The sequence below is a fragment of the Colias eurytheme genome, chromosome 30 (genome assembly GCF_061535395.1).
Source record: "Colias eurytheme isolate Ceu_HAF_F1 chromosome 30, ilColEury1 Martin Lab GWU primary, whole genome shotgun sequence".
Lineage (NCBI taxonomy): Eukaryota > Metazoa > Arthropoda > Insecta > Lepidoptera > Pieridae > Colias > Colias eurytheme.
Genome location: NC_143009.1, coordinates 2,166,783 through 2,184,924, shown reverse-complemented (window position 1 = coordinate 2,184,924; position 18,142 = coordinate 2,166,783). Strand labels below are relative to the sequence as shown.

General features: G+C 33.1%; 2 protein-coding genes and 1 non-coding gene across 4 annotated transcripts in view; 1 reads left to right on the top strand and 2 right to left on the bottom strand.

Moving 5' to 3' along the window:
- The window catches only part of Syt7 (Synaptotagmin 7), a 259,700-nt gene that overhangs the window by 118,034 nt on the left and 123,524 nt on the right, over window positions 1–18,142 (top strand). The window lies entirely within an intron of this gene.
- LOC149895718 (uncharacterized) lies at window positions 691–2,588 on the bottom strand. The gene is made up of 4 exons (XM_090118588.1): window positions 2,398–2,588; window positions 2,013–2,298; window positions 1,337–1,652; window positions 691–887 (listed from the first exon to the last, which is right to left on the bottom strand). The coding sequence occupies exons 1-4, from the start codon at window positions 2,580–2,582 to the stop codon at window positions 811–813; spliced, it is 864 nt and encodes a 287-aa protein (XP_089974714.1). The 5' UTR covers window positions 2,583–2,588; the 3' UTR covers window positions 691–810.
- On the bottom strand, window positions 15,386–15,588 carry LOC149895717 (small nucleolar RNA U3). The gene has a single exon (XR_016458458.1). It is a non-coding gene; the product is annotated as a small nucleolar RNA U3 (small nucleolar RNA).

Sequence of the window (18,142 nt, the reverse complement as noted above, 5' to 3'; positions counted from 1 at the left end):
TTTGTATTTATGCACATGCTATAATAGTGCGCGTGGTATTTTTTTTTTGTTTCTAGTTACGCTACGATTATATTTTCTTTTAAAATTGTGTAGTTACAAATGCTGTCCTTAACTATTTCATTTGCTTTTATTTCAGAAATAATTCTATATCTCCAATAAATCAATTATTAATGACATTGAGGTTTTATGCTACGGGGAGTCACTTGTTAGCTGTGGCAGACATGGGTGGTATCAGTGTGGCTACTTGCAGTCGGATAATAAAGCGAGTATCTGCAGCGATTGTAACTCTACGACCAGAGTTTGTCAACTTCCCTAATACAAGTGAGGAGCAAGAAAACGTTAAGATGGAATTTTATAATATTTCAAGATTCCCTAATGTTCTTGGCTGCATCGATTGTACACATGTGAAAATTCAATCACCAGGTGAAACTTCAAGACTAAACTTTATTACGTTAACAAGTCAGTATTTTACACAAAATAATGTCGTTTTGTATTTTTTTTAAGGTGGCGATGATGCAGAGTTATTCAGGAACAGGAAGGGATACATGTCCATAAATGTTCAGACAATAGCATCAGCTAATTTATTAATAAGGGATGTTGTGGCACGTTGGCCAGGTTCAACACATGACTCGGCTATTTATCAAAATAGTCATACATATAGAAAATTTGAAAGAGGAGACTTTACTGACAGCTATTTACTGGGTGACAGTGGATACCCGTTGAAGGTAAAATAGTTAAGCAAGTACAAGTATTTATAAAAGGAAAATATGTATAGAAATAAATACAATCCATGTGTCATAGATAATCAATTTATTTAAAAAAATACAATTTCTCTATTAAGTCATTCTTTGGCACACCAAATAAATTCTTCAGATTGAAGTTTCCACCTGTAAAGTACATTATAATATTATGTACTTATAAAACAGCAGATATTTTTTTCTTTTCAGAACCATTTGTTGACTCCTTATTTAAATCCTACGACAAGAGGTCAGCAGAAATACAACGAGGCTCACATAAAAACCAGGAATGTGGTAGAAAGACAATATGGAGTCTTAAAACGACGTTTTCCTGTGTTAGCTGTTGGTATAAGACTGGAATTAAAAAATGCAATAAATGTTATTATTGCGTGTTGTGTTTTACACAATATATGTATTTTAAGAAAAGAACGTGAGCCGGTGAATGAAAATAATGTTCCTAATATAGAGGAACTCATTACAAATGGGCAAATAGGAAACATTACCAACATCACATCTCAGAACACATATGGATACAGAAGACTACAAATTACAAATTATTTTGAAAACCTGTTACGTGAAATAAATTAATAATAGCATACCCTTTATTTGGTTAAGAACTTCTATTTTTATTTCTAAATCTTTTCTTGCTGACTCTATTTGTAAACTGTGTAAGGTTCTTTTAAATTCTATTTCTTCTTCCAGCAATTTCTTTTTTAAATCTTCAATTTCAATTTTTTTTTCATTTATCCCCCTGAATCCTGTACACAGGGTAGACACAACTTCCGTCTGGGGATGGTGATTTTCTTTGAGAATTGGTCTACGCCTTTTCCAAAGAGGAGTTCCTAATATATTAGAACATGATGGTGTGTTCACTACATTGTGTTCGTCTCCCTTAACTTCATTTATACCCATGTTCTGGAAACAAATTAATGTACTTTAAAAATTGTTTAGTTTTAAATTTTATACTTTTCATTTATACTATTTATTTTCTGTATTACTGTTTGCACTTTGGTGTGTACCAATAAACGTTTTTTCTTTTACTCACATGTAGCTTTTTTATATAATTAACATAAGTAGCCCGTCCTCTTTCTATATACAAAAGAGTCATCTTGTTTGTCAAGATCTGATCGGCTTGAGTATTAAGTGAAAAAGTAATTTAAGAAGAAAAGAAAAGATAGAAAAATCCTTTTACACTTTATTAACTTAATACAGTACTAATATTGCCTATAATTAAATTGTTGATTGAATAAAAATTATATATCTGGCAGTACTTACCGTAACCAGTTCAGCGTCTAAAATTATACCCTGCGATTCTTCACTGGTCACTTCTGGATCAATAACATTGATGGATGAAATTGGGATTACTGAATCTGAGTCTAGAACATCAGCAATACCACTGCAACCTCGACCCATTAATTCGCAGACTTGTTCTAATATTGGGTCTGTTTTTATAGTTGAGGGTCCTCCACCGGTTCCAGTTGCACAACTTCTGTTTCTCGAGATGTACGTTTTTGCTTCGCTTTTCATTTTCTCCCAGACTCTCATGAGAGCATCTTTACTCCTACGATAAAATGTAGATATATAATATGTATAGCTGTTGACCATGTGGTAGTTATCATTAAATGATAAAATATGGCATGTTTGTGTTTATTTAACTAACCTGTACATATTTCCCGTTGCATTATATTGAGAACAGAGGTTTATCCAAGCCTCGTTCTTAGCTTGGTTGGTTGTACCATCTGTTCTTTTATTTAAAATGATGTTTTTAAAAATACACACCAATTTCACCAACTTATCTTTTTCGTCCACTGTAAAATTTTGACTACGCTTCCTTTTTTCAGCCATTTTATTATGATAATCGATTGTCTAACGCAACTAAATTATTTGTGAACGGAAGCTAAGAGGCGATTAAAATGAGATTAAAACAAACATAAATGTCAACCAACTGTCAAATACAAGTTACCACAGATTAAATGCATGTTTCGTTATGCATATACAGAGTAAAAATGCTAGAAAATATTAAATTAATTAAAAAAATGAATGAAATTATATTTATTATTGCTATGAAAACATTATTTATCATAAACTACATCTATTTGTGTAAAAACTTCAGAGAATTTTATGAAAAACGATATTATTTAAAAGTATCGATAAGTCTACAAGTGAAACAATCACTAACATCGAAAAAAAAACGTCACATAGTTATGTAACCCCTAGTTAGGGGATAGAAATGATGGTGAAACGCAATTTTATATAGGGGCTAGTTTAGGGGACCTTTTAAGTAAAGGGTCCCATACTTATGTGGTAGTATAGGGGATGTTGGTGAAAACGGGCATGAAAGTACTAAATTTGGTATGCAGATGACTTATGGCATCAAAGCGACGTTGCTGCATTTGCTAGTACTAAATATTATAATTTTTATTTAAGATGATATTGTAAATTTTGTAAAATATTTATTTACTATTACAAAGTTGTAATAGAGAACGATTACTGCAGTAAAGTAATATAAATAAGAAGATTCTTGTTTGAGACACAGACGCTTTTTCAAAATTATAACAAATAATTACGATAATCACTCGTACGATTCTTACTTCTATTACAAATTCCATTTTAAACACCTATAAAAGTAAAAACAAATAAATAATTCTACTAAATCTCAAACCATGGTGACCCTACGTAAAGTGGATAAGCGTATTCAGCACTTTTCATGAGTCGTTGCGCGTTTGATGTCGGTAATACACAGAACGAATTTTATTTGACAGTCAAACTTGTAATGTCATTATTAGCCTGTCCCATCTCTTTGGGTTTAATGGTCACCCTAACACCCTTTATGGTACGTGTTATGACTACAAAGGAGAATGGGCATTTTACTATGGAAGTTGGGCCTGAACACTTGAGTTGGACCAATACACATGAGATATTGATTTTATAATAGATCATAACACATACATAACGGGAAAAATATAGGTATATAAAAAAATAATCAACCGGGTTTTTGTACAGTCACATCAAGTTTTATTACTTTGTGTATACTATTTTTTGCAATTAATAACTGTTGCAAGACAATGACAATATCTTTATGTTACTCCTATTCACTTTCACTTACAAAGATGTACTAATCTGAAGCCTTCTAATAACCAAAATACACTAATATTATGTTTTGTAACAGGTACCTATACCGTGTTTATTATATTTCAACGTAGTTAGACGTTTTTTATGGTTAAACTCAGTCACTCCAATGACATTTAGGTTTATATTTACTTCACTCGAATTAAAAACACCGTTATTGTGCGCAATATAAATAAAACTTTTTGCCTTGACTGTACAAGAACCCGGTCGATTTATTTTTTTATTTTATTTTTTTCGTTAGGTATGTGTAATGATCTATCACAAAAACAATATTTCGTGTGTATTGGTCTTAGCCCAAGTTTCAGGCCCAATTTGCCCATTCTCCTTTAAATAGATTGCGTGGTTTTTCATCTAAATCCAAATCCAAATCCAAATCTAATCACACAGAGGCTGATTCAAGAATTTTCTGCCATATTTTTCATTCTGTCAAACACAAAGACAGTGCAGAGATAATTATTCTAAGCCCTGACACCGATATTTTTGTATTAGGCCTTTATTTCTGGCATAAACTTGAAAATATACTCGCCATCTTTGAATGCTCCCCCCACTCCCCCATGCAACTATTTCACTGTACGAACTATTGAATCGTAAACAATGGACTATTGTTAATCATTTAGAATAATAATTTAAGAAATATATTCATGAGTTTTCAATCTTTAGTGGTTTAAAGTTAACTCAAAAATGGAGCATTTTCGTAAATTTTCTAAAAAATCTTAGAGAAAGTGTAAGAAATGTTATAGTATGCTATATATTCGTGATCTACTCAATAAGCTCTTTCATTTGATACCCCACGCGGCATGTTTTGGAAATGTTTATTTTTTTCTTTGTATGCCATATTTAATTACCGAGGTGCGGGGAAGGGGACCACAAAACTGGTTGGCAACATCTGTCTATAGGATGTCTGGGATCTATACAATATATATCAGAAGTCAGATTTAGGTCCGCTATTTATGCAAACGAACATCTCCTTGGAGCCTGCTCTATAATTTCAATGTTTAAATATAATTATTGTGAAACTTAAACGCACAATATTGCATTGTCACTATGTCACTGTTACTATGGTATTTATTTCTCCTTTAAAAATAAATAAATAAAAATATTTCAGGACAATTTTCACACACAGCAAAATCTGAGTCCATACTAAGCCTTTGCTTGTGGAAACCAGACGGCTGATAAACATAATATAAGTATATATAATTTAAATAAATACTTATATAGATAATGAACACCCAGACACAGAGAAAACATCTATTTTCATCACACAAATATTTGCCCTGGGTGGGAATCGAACGCACGACCTCAAGCCAACCTGTCAGTTTAAAATTCAAAAATACACATTTAACAGTATGAACAATTTATTTCCATATTGTTAAAACCCTGTTTAATTAACAGCAAGTCCAGTAAATCATTTGCTCGTGTTACAAGCGAATGCGACGTATATAATCTGTCCGTCACAGAGCAATGATAAATTGTCAGAGGCAATATCAGCCTCTAGTGGTCTGTTAGTCTGTGTATGTATGGATGGTCTGTTTCGATCATGTGGAATGGTAGATCATGTTCCATGGCATTGTTTGAGTTATTTACTGGTGAAATGTGAAGTTCCTATTTAGAAAGCTGCTGATAAAAGTTCTTTCTAAAAGATTGCAGTCGTTTTGGAGATTATCTGAAACAAACACAGGAAAATTTTAATAATTAATTTTTCAATGCTGTGTAATGAATTATAACGTTTAACCCTTTGCTGGTAGAGTCACCAATTATGAAATTGACGTACAAAATATTATACAGTATTCACAGTTCTTTGTTATTTTAACTAACAGATAAGCAAGGAGCTCTTAGTTTCATTTAATAAACATAAAAATACATACCTACAGAATACAATACGAATCTCCCGCTATTTTGAAAGCAGGTACGTATAATTTTGAAATAATAATAGGTACGTCTAACTAACATCCCTAAAATTCATAGATATAAATAAATAGTGCACAATCTTCCTATAAAATGTATATTCCCAAAAACAATGTCATAATCTCCCTTAATCTTCAATATTTTTTAACAAAATTCATTTAAAAGCTTTCGTAAAAACATCAACATCAATAGCTTTACCGCGGCAGTCCCCGAGTGCCACACGTCTTTTTTAGGGTTCCGTAGCCAAAATGGCAAAAACGGAACCCTTATAGTTTCGTCATGTCCGTCTGTCCGTCTGTCCGTCTGTCCGTCTGTCACAGCCGATTTACTCGGAAACTATAAGTACTACAGTGATGAAATTTGATGGGAATATGTGTTGTATGAACCGCTACAAAAATATGACACTAAATAGTAAAAAAAAGAATTGGGGGTGGGGCCCCCCATACATGTAACTGAGGGATGAAATTTTTTTTTTCGATGTACATACCCGTGTGGGGTATCAATGGAAAGGTCTTTTAAAATGATATAAAGTTTTCTAAAAAACATTTTTCTTAAAGTGAACGGTTTTTGAGATATCAGCTCTCAAAGTCGTAAAAAGTATGTCCCCCCCCCTCTATTTTTATAACTACGGGGTATAAAATTCTAAAAAAAATAGAGGTGATGCATGCTAATTAACTCTTTCAACGATTTTTGGTTTGATCAAAGTATCTCTTATAGTTTTTGAGATAGGTTGATTTAACTGTAATTTATTATATTTGCTGCTACGGAACCCTTTGTGCGCGAGCCCGACTCGCACTTGGCCGGTTTTATTTAATAGTTTTATTACTTCATTAATTTCTATGTAAACACATACATAATAATATAACACATACATAGTAATATATACAATTACATTAGAATTAATTCCACTATTCTGTCTATTCTCAATCCATACCAACCCGGGTAGTTCGGATAACCGCCCGGATACGTTCCTAAAATACCTGTGATCATAACTGAAGACATGCCAAAATAACCGGTTAAAAAGGTATATTTTTGTTACAATACCTATATTATTGATATCCATACTAATATTATAAATGCGAAATTAACTCTGTCTGTCTGTCTGTTACTCAATCACGCCTTAACTACTGAACCAATTTGCATGAAATTTGGTAAAGAGATATTTTGATACCCGAGAAAGGACATAGGATAGGTTTTATCCCGGAAATCCTACGGGAACGGGTTTTTCTTTGAAAACGCGGGCGAAGCCGCGGGCGGAAAGCTAGTTTACTATATATCTGTTTTCGTGTAATATCCTGATAAACTCTAACTCAAACATTTATATATTCAACCAGACTTCGTTTATTTCAAAAGACTTTCGCTTTTGAATTATTATGAAAAGAACGAAAAATAATTATTTACCGTTTACTACCGGATAACATATACAAAATGAATATAGCCTTGTGTTTCATAGGACTATCCATGAATATTTTAAAACGCTTATTAATCTATAATAATTATTTTAAAGCTGAAGAGGTTGTTTGTAACGCGCTAATCTCAGGAACTACTGGTCCGATTTGAAAAATTCTTTAGGTGTTAGATAGCCCATTTATCGAGGAAGGCTATAGGCTATCATTACGCTTAGACTAACCCCTCGTCTGTTGACAATCTCCAGGAGATCGATGTCAAAAGTATTCCATCTGTGTACCCCGCTCCTGGAGATTGATTATACCGTGACGTACCTTCTGACGTATTTTTTACAATTGTATATCGTAAACTATATCTTTCCTACTCAAACTAACACAAAATATCAAGAGAAGAACAAGGATGGCATACATCCACATGTTTAAATAATTGTTTATTTATTTATTTTTAACGAGTTTTGTACAATGAACTAAAAAAAATTGCTCACCCTGATTTCAAGCTAGAATTACTTATTTATTGCAAAGTAATTTATGACTAAGATATTTTTTATATATTAGCTTGTTTCATAACGATTCGAACGACATTAGTTATACAAAGTAGCTCCCTACAAAATTTTAGAGATATCGTCATTTTAATAACTCGCGCCGTTCTCGCGCGACCACCCAGAATTGCCTACACAGTTTGCGAAACCGTGCAAAATGGCCGCAACACACGAAAGGCTAACAGGAGCGGAGCCACGCGTGTGAAACCGCGGAGCGCAGCTAGTGTGGAAATAAGAGGTTAAATAATAACTCTACATTCTACTAATTTTACAAACGTGCAACTTTGTGTGGATGGATGGATGTTTGGAACTCTTTCACACAAAACGGCTAATGGAATTTATATGCAACTAGGTTTCCGCCCGCGGCTTCGCCCGCGCAGTCAAAGAAAAACCCGCATAGTTCCCGTTCCCGTGGGATTTCCGGGATTACGTCATTTTCCCGGGATAAAAAGTAGCCTATGTCCTTTCTCGGTCATCAAAATATCTTCATACCAAATTTCATGAAAATTGGTTCAGTAGTTTAGGCGTGATTGAGTAACAGACAGACAGAGTTACTTTCGCATTTATAATATTAGTATGGATTTGCTACAATGATAGATTATAGTCTGGATTAGCACATTGATTACTTTTAACCCGAGTACCACGCGAGTGAAGCCACGGGCTTCAACTAGTCTATACTAATATTATAAAGAGGAAAAGTTTGTAAGTATGTATGTATGTATGTATGTATGGTTTTCACGCAAAAACTACTGGACCGATTTCAAAAATTCTTTCACCATTAGAAAGCTGCATCTTTACTGAGCAATATAGGCTATATTGCATTTTCAAAAAAATTAGAGATCCTTACCAAAAATGCAATAATGTAACCCAAGGTGTAAAAAAATCCTCAATAAAACTTCTGTCATCGCGTGCGCTGCGGAATCTATTGAAGATAGAACAAAAAAATGTACTACGATACATATTATAGAATGGATCAATATCTACAAGAAAGTCCGCGATACCATATTATGTCCATCTTCAGTAGTTATGTTACTACAACAACTTTTTTACGTTTTCAAAGTAAATAGAAGCGCCGACAGTAATCAAACCAAGTTATCCATACACATATATTAATCCTTATCCCATTAAATGATGTTTTATTATAGACTGTTTCAATACCAGCAAAATACTTTTTAAATGAAAAGAATTGGATATTCCATTCAAAAGATATAACGAATTTTTAAAAGTGTCAATCTACAGAAAATAGTAGGTATACTGTTCGAGCAGGCCGTAGTGCGGGGGTCACGGAGGAATTCTACCAATATGCGTCTTGACGGAACACAGTGGGGTTTTGGTCGGTAGGAATCCGACATAACCCACGGCCCCTCCCCCGGAGGCCGTGGGTATCTATGAAATATTTCCCCACTAAAACAAAAAAAAAAAAAAGGCCGTAGTGCGGGACGGGGTAAAGGTGATTTTCATGTGATTAAAAATTAAACCTATAGTAGACTTTTCACTGTAACGATATCGCTATCTATGCGGGTGAAACCGCAGGGCATTGCTAGTCTATAAATAAAATTCGTCTATCGCAGTGTTTGAAAGAAAACTCCTTCGATAGGGTTTGTCCAATTTTACAATGATTTTGTGTATATTTAGGTCTATATGGTCAGGTTATAAGGTATATTTCATTCCGCTATGATTTATAGAGTATACAGGCAGTATATTTGCAGCGTCAGCTAGTAATATTACTAAGATGACAAACGTAGTTAAATATTTTACATAAATAATAGATTTTGATTAGAAATCTAAACCATTTTCGAACCCAAGAAAACATAAACATTCATTAAAATCGATCCAGTCGTTAGTAGTTCAGTGACAAAAACACGCACATAAGAAATTTACAGAAAAAGCTCATTATTTGTTTATTTTTGTGATAGGATTAAAATAACTTGCACATTACGCTATTTCTGTTTTACGTTTTAAAGGAGTTATAAATATTGTAAACTTGTTGTAACATTATAAATATAAATAGCATTAAATATAAATACAAAAGCTTTCCACGACGATTTTATCACTACATAGTATAAAACAAAGTCGCTTTCTCTGTCCCTATGTCCCTTTGTATGCTTAAATCTTTAAAACAACGCAACGGATTTTGATGCGGTTTTTTTTAATAGATAGAGTGATTCAATAGGAAGGTTTTAATATATAATTTATTAGGTTTGAGACAAAGCGGGTGAAGCCGCGGGCGGTAAGCTAGTAGTTACTATTTGCAACAACCCTAAACCTTTAGTGACATATCACACTAGCGGATTGCGAGCGGTTTCAAAGCGGAGCGGGTGCGCAACGAATACGTTGCGGTTGCGCAGCGAATTCGTTGCGGACGCGTGGCAGATGCGCAACGTTTACGTCGCAGTCATGTACACTCATTAACAAAATGGAATCCGTGCTGGTTGTTACTTATAACTTGTGATAGTATAATAATTATGAGATCATTATTTTTTACGAGTTTCATAACATGTTAATGTTTAGGGTATTGTTTTATCTATTAAATCTTGGTCGAAATGCAATCAGATAACTTAATTGCTCATTAAGAAAGTTCATTAGTGAAATAAATGTTAAAGCTCCTTAACTAAAACAGGGCTATCTTATTATTAGATAAATAGCAGTGAATAGAAAATTTTATCAAGCAACCAGCAACTCACTATCACTTTGCTCATAATTAGGTTCACAAAATCTCTTTATAACATACGTTGCTATGGGAGAGATTATACTGGTCAGTCGTTACATACTTTTGGAATGTATGGTACATTCTAAAAGTCCTAGTAATTCAATTTTATAGCACCTTTTTTTAACAACTCCAGTTGTTATTACATCTTTAGTTAACTGTTAAGTAAGTGCATTTCCACAGTACGGTTAAAAAATTGAGTGCTACAGAAACGATGGAAATATTGAATGGAAGTTAGGCAAGGCGGAAGGGCTGGCTTTTGTGCGAGAGTATACAAAATGACGCGTCCGCAACGAATTCGCTGCGCAACCGCGGCGTGTTCGTTGCGCGCCCGCAACGTATTCGTTGCGCACCCGCTCCGCTTTGAAACCGCTCGCAATCCGCTAGTGTGATATGGCACTTAAGGGCTTGGTCTAGTAGTGCAAACAAATGCATCCTGTCATCCTATATGTAAATAATACAAATGTACTAAGGGAAAGTTGCTCCACTTAATTTTTAAAAATTAAATCATTCGTACAATTTAATATTCGTAATAAGTACCAAAAATGACAATTTGAAACAATTTTCGTGAAAATTACACCGGGTGATTTTTTTTATCAGTACACAAGATTTGCGAATACTTTCTATTGATATCTTCAACTTCATGTTTATATAACTGATCAACTTTTACAAAGAAATTTGGACGAAATATAAAAAAAATAAGCTTTCCATACAAAATGCATAACTCTATACATTTTTTTCGACATAAGTTTCTTAGTGAAAGTTGTTCAGTTTAACTAATAAAACGGATAAACAAATTTTGTATATAATAAAAAAAATGTAATGTTTGTGTTAAAAAATTATAAAATAGAAAAATACGCAAATGAAAACAAAAGATATTTATTTCTGACTAGCTTCCGCCCGCGACTCCGTCCGCGCGGATGTCAGTCTTCGCGTCTTCTACAGATTTATTATATAATATATAGATTAACGAGTATAATATATAGATTTATATTTATAAACCTAATAAATCTTTTGCTAGCATTCTGATGCTTTATCGGTTGCACTGGATTTATCTCTTTTTTTTCAATCGCTTGAATGATATAGGATGGGTCCTTGATGGCATCGAATGCTGAAGTCTCGAATCAATCAATTCTGACAGTAGGCAATTTATGTAAAATCTTGATAATGGTCCATCATTTTATTTTGCCTAAACGTTACATACTTTTTATATATTCTATTTTTAACGAATGATTCACTCCAGTCCAAACAGCAAATAAGCAGACTTCTGCTTCTGCAACGTTTAGTTGTCCCTGAATTTGGAAAAAATAGTCATGATTCTTATCTATGACAAAAGTGTTATTTTTTGCATTGTATTTCAAATATTAAATTTTTTTTTAACCGCATCTTCCGCATTCATGTCTTTTGCCGGAATTAGACATTTAACTTCTAATAGTCCCATTTTCCCTTTTTGATATGGGAGTGTATAAAGTAAATTTTTTAGATATTTCTCGTTATACTTTTAAAAAGTTATTATTGTCATTTTGCTCATTAGGTAAAGTAATTTCGATATCAGTTTTAAGTTTTTTGATACCTGCAATAATAACGTCATAATCGCCTGCACATACTTATCGATTACACCCTGTATACAATCCACCATCCACATTCATAATGTTTTCCTGTCCTCCTCTCCTTTACGCTGTTCACCGATACATTTTAAATGAGTAAATCTGCTACCACTGAAGGATGTTTCATTGTGATCAGCAAATTTTCACCACTGTTGTCGATTATTTGTTTTTCATTTTTAATCAGCAATTGGGAATCATCAGTTTTGTTTTTTGCAGATTGGTGATGTACCCTAACAATACGTCGAAAAGGGAAAGCATCAACGAATTATCGTTTTCGTCCTCTTTTTTTATTCTTCGCGTCTCTGTTACTTCTGTTTGTTTAGTTCTCAACACCCACTGAATTTTCTATGTTATTGTGATCTTCCATTACATCTGAGTTTTGATGATGTGATGATAATCCATTCGTTTTAATATTGGTACTTAGAGTTGGTAGACTAAACTAGAAATGGCGGACTAAATTTGTAGGCGCGTCTGTAAGATCAGAATATAAAACCAACATCCTGTATTTAAGTTACAAAATTAATAATCAAACAACATGCCGCTACGTTGAAAATGACTAGAAGAAAAAATTAAAACACCTCGGATCAATTTTGGAGTAAACAAATCATTTTCCCCGTATGGGGATTTCCCCGGATGAACTTGGGAAGTTCAAGTTCTCAATACAAGTTTATATTATATTTCGTATTTCTCAAACGAAAAATAAACATTTTTGGAACTTCAAAAAAATTATATTATAAGAAAATTTATGAGCTTACTTTACTTTTAAAGAAATATACATCCCTTTACTGACACCCCGTAAAATAAAGAAATTGTTGCCAATCACCTTTGCAATCTACATATTTGGTTTCATTAACTTTATGTTCGAAGATAATTTTTTTTCTAGTAGTTACACGCGTATTTTTTTCGTTTATTTTCCATATCGAAATCAAATGTTTAAAAATACGAATATTTGCACAAAACTAAGATAAAAATAATCAATTAACAAAAATATTAAATTTAATGAAGTAGAGCAACTTTCACTTCGGTATGAAGGAAAATCGAGCGTAGAGCACACGTCAGAACGCTCCGGCCCAAGGAGCGCGACTAAAGAAATTCGCTAGGATTTTTCCTAATTATTTTAAATATATTTTATTATTTAAAGAATTATCAAAATTCAAAAAAAAAATTTTTTAAAGGATTAATACTCATTGGTCTTCAACCAACTCGAATAAATTAATGGAAAAAATAACTTTTAGCAGTATTTATCAATAGATTTTGTAAGGCAAAAAACGGGAAATTTAATGAATTTATAACGTTCTAATTAAGAAAATCATAAGTTTTTCGGCAATTGTATTCAGCAGTTTTTAATAACGACTATATAAGGATAATAATGTGCTGATCAGATTGTGTAAATTGTAATCGGTTGCAACGTAGTGAGTGCACAAACTTAGCTCGAAATGTATTTGGGAGAAAGAGACTTATCTTGAAGGCCTGATTAAGGTAACATAAAGTAACTTTATAAATGTGAAAAAATTCACGCGCATTGCGTATATAACACTAATTGATAAACAAGAAAAAAAATTCAGTTTATCATTTCATTAGCCGGGAAAAAATTGTCAAATAACTTGTTGAAAACGCAATTTTGCTAGACTGCAGCCTTAAGATTACTTCGTTTAAACTAAAATGAGATGACCATCTAATAATTAATTACGACCAGAATCCGAACCTATACATTCCTGTACCATACGTATTTTGTGGCTTACATAACCGACCGGGTAACGGGGTCGGATGTCCGGGTAACTCGTTTTGACCGGCATGAATTGATTATACGACAAGAGACGGATATTTTCGGTTGCTATGGGTTAGTGACATATCACACTAGCGGATTGCGAGCGGTTTCAAAGCGGAGCGGGTGCGCAACGAATACGTTGCGGTTGCGCAGCGAATTCGTTGCGGACGCGTGGCAGATGCGCAACGTTTACGTCGCAGTCATGTACACTCATTAACAAAATGGAATCCGTGCTGGTTGTTACTTATAACTTGTGATAGTATAATAATTATGAGATCATTATTTTTTACGAGTTTCATAACATGTTAATGTTTAGGGTATTGTTTTATCTATTAAATCTTGGTCGAAATGCAATCAGATAACTTAATTGCTCATTAAGAAAGTTCATTAGTGAAATAAATGTTAAAGCTCCTTAACTAAAACAGGGCTATCTTATTATTAGATAAATAGCAGTGAATAGAAAATTTTATCAAGCAACCAGCAACTCACTATCACTTTGCTCATAATTAGGTTCACAAAATCTCTTTATAACATACGTTGCTATGGGAGAGATTATACTGGTCAGTCGTTACATACTTTTGGAATGTATGGTACATTCTAAAAGTCCTAGTAATTCAATTTTATAGCACCTTTTTTTAACAACTCCAGTTGTTATTACATCTTTAGTTAACTGTTAAGTAAGTGCATTTCCACAGTACGGTTAAAAAATTGAGTGCTACAGAAACGATGGAAATATTGAATGGAAGTTATGCAAGGCGGAAGGGCTGGCTTTTGTGCGAGAGTATACAAAATGACGCGTCCGCAACGAATTCGCTGCGCAACCGCGGCGTGTTCGTTGCGCGCCCGCAACGTATTCGTTGCGCACCCGCTCCGCTTTGAAACCGCTCGCAATCCGCTAGTGTGATATGGCACTTACCGTTATCCTGGTACTTTTATATTCGATAGTTTGTGAGTATGTCACTTAATTATTGTGCTATAACGGAAGAACTGATTTGGATGAGATTTTGTACGATATAGAGTTTGTATACTAGATAAGTATATAGATAAGTTTGCTATTATTTTAAATAAATAATTTATTTAAGCACTATGCAAATTAAAGTTTTGTAGCTAAGTTGTAGTCTTTCAACAAACGAAATAATATAGTCTTACAACAAACGAGTAAGTATATAGATATCATATTATAAGTATTTGTAAATAATAGTTAATGATACCTTGTTTTTTTTCCGACTGATATTCAAAACAAAACAAATCAACAAATCAAAACAATAAAAAATACATAAGTCTGTTCTTATCAATTATCCCTGAAACATAATATAACTAACTGACCTTGATCTAGTACTCCAAATAATATAATTAGTATTATGAATTATCACTATTTAATTATGAAACTGAATTAAAACAGATGTATTTCTGATTGTTGTAATTATTGTACCTATTATATTATTATACTCCAAATAATATAATTAGTATTATGAATTATCACTATTTAATTAAGAAACTGAATTAAAACAGATGTATTTCTGATTGTTGTAATTGTACCTATTATATTATTATTGAAACTTGAAAGATTTAAAATTGTTAAAAAAAGCCACTCAGACAGCGACAGCACCCCACGCCCCCCTGCAAGCAGAGGGGTGAACGATCATCGAGGGCAAAAGCCAGCTGACTCCGCCCGCCTCACGCTCAGGGCACCGCGCCACGTCTCCTCATCATGGCTGGTCTGATCCTACATAATGTAAGAGTTCTCGTGAAGAGCTTAATATAGAAATGATCCTATGAAGTAAGGTCTTGCCAAAATTTTGAAGGTGGGTGTTAATATGTACTTGGAAAAAAATTACGATAGCGCGATGTAGATTGAGGAATTTTGATAGTAGCGACATCTCGTGGAAATTAAAGGAAAATTATGCTTCTTCCTAAAGAGCGCCATCTAGTGGCAAAGTGTCAACAAAATATCGGTAATAGGTTCCTTGATTTATAAAAGCGACATCTGTATAGCGAATCATGAAAAATAATATATTATTATAAATAGACTTGAATCTTCCGTGTCATAAGAATAAAAATAAAAAACAAATGATATTTTTTTTTAAATGTGATCCAAAATAAAATGAATTCAAATAAGTAATAAAATATTATTCGATTTAAAAGCTTGTTAAAAGCTATTTATTATAAGTCATCTAAAATATTTTCAAAACATTCCCGCTTTGGGAGTATTGTTTAAAACACCGTAAAAATAAGGTTACCACAAGGAAGAGTTTATAAAAGAAACCATGCAAAATTACTTCCAGAAAATCTTGTTAAGTTGACAAAAATTCTTATTTTCCCTGACCCTTGAGACCTTACAAATGAAATTGGCCCAAAGTACTGAACAGGAAAATGCATGTTTAAAAAATATAAATCTGTTTGAAACTTGAATATTGTATGTATCTAAGCTTCAGTCATAATAAATGTAGGCAAAATCAACAATTTATTTGCAATTTTAATGTTCAAATATATTTTAACAATCACAGATTCACATTCAGTATTTTATGCTAATCAATAATAAATAATACGACGTATAATAAGGTAAACCTTATAGCTAAAGCTAGCTTACATATATTATTAATTAATCAGTCTCACTAGTTAGATATAATTAAATAATAAGTCACAGATTATTGTTTATTTCTTATATTATACAGGAAACATAATACGGATCATGGAATGTAATTGAATCAGGAATGTAATTGCAACTAACTTCGTAATTGCTCAGCACAAATGTACAGGCGCGGAAAAATACGTTTTTCCCTATTCTATTTCCAGAATATTACAAACACATGTTCTTATTAGTTATATCCATACTAATATTATAAATGCGAAAGTAACTCTGTCTGTCTGTCTGTTACTCAATCACGCCTAAACTACTGAACCAATTTGCATGAAATTTGGTATGGAGATATTTTGATACCCGAGAAAGGACATAGGCTACCTTTTATTGCGAAATATGTACCACGGGCGAAGCCGGGGCGGACCTCTAGTTATCTATATAAGTATTTATTTAAAATCATATAAATGTATGTTTATCAGCCATCTGGTTTCCATAACACAAGCGAAAGCTTAGTATGGGATCAGATCGTGCCGTGTGTGAAAATTGTCCTGAATTATTTATTATTATTTATTTTAACTTGACAATAATATTTAATGTCGCACAAGAAAATTCTAAGCATATGAAATCCTTGACTTTAAATCTATCTATATCTACATACATGACGTATGTATATTGTCAATATATTAGAAAGTCGGGTTAGTTGCACAACCGGTCGGTTGCAATTTTTAGTTAGTGGGAGAAGTAACTGAAATAAATTGTAAAATAAACAAATTGCGATCTGGGTAGAGCCGGGGCGCACAGCTAGTGTAATATAAATATATAAACTTTCAAATATTCGGCGCGTGACTAAATTATAAATGTGCCTGAATATTAAAGTTTTAATGAGATAATACCTATATGTTACCAGATTCTAGGTACAGAATCCATTAATTGAAGGCCTTTGTTTCGCTGTAATTTGCTTCACGTGAAATTTCCATTAAACAGGGCAAAATTAACTAAAGTGTCGGGATTGCTAGTCACTGAATAGATAATAATAGGTACTATAGGTAGAATAGAATGATCACTTTCCGCCTCTCGTTCATAGGGTTTCAACTGTCCATTGTATGAATTATAGAGGTACACAATAAGCTCTACCTTGATAATGTATGTTACAAAGAAAGAATATTTACTTTGGTCTACGTAATAACAATATCGAGGAACTTGGTTTCTTCCTTTATATTATTTTGTTGAAGGATTAGTTGGCGATCTTGTCTGTAGCAAATTAGCAATAATCTTGCGGACTAAAATATGTATATTTATAAGCTGCTTACTTCTAATTATTATTTATTGTAAACATTGTTCAACTTTACAGCATAGTAATTTTTAAATGTACAACAATAAACTACCTATTACTATAAATTGCAGAATAGTAGAGGCTGTTGTCTTGCCTGTAAAATTTGAAACATACATCATTCTGACTTTATTTTGTAAATTTAATAAATATAATAAAAAAAAGACGTGTGGCCCTCGGGGACTGCCGCGGTAAAGCTATTACATAGCATGCCTTCAAGCCACACGTCCGTGCAGGTCGGAGTGGGGAGCGTGAGGTTTTTCGTTATGGAGTTTCTGGATTCGGTCCCCGCGCTCAAGGCTCGCGATAGAAGCTATGCAATAGCTTAAAAATTATCTCAATAGGCTCTTTAAAATACATAGTAGATCGTTTCGACGAAGTGTTTCAAGATTTTTTATTTTGTAAAGACTTTTTCAGCTTTTTTCGATAAACT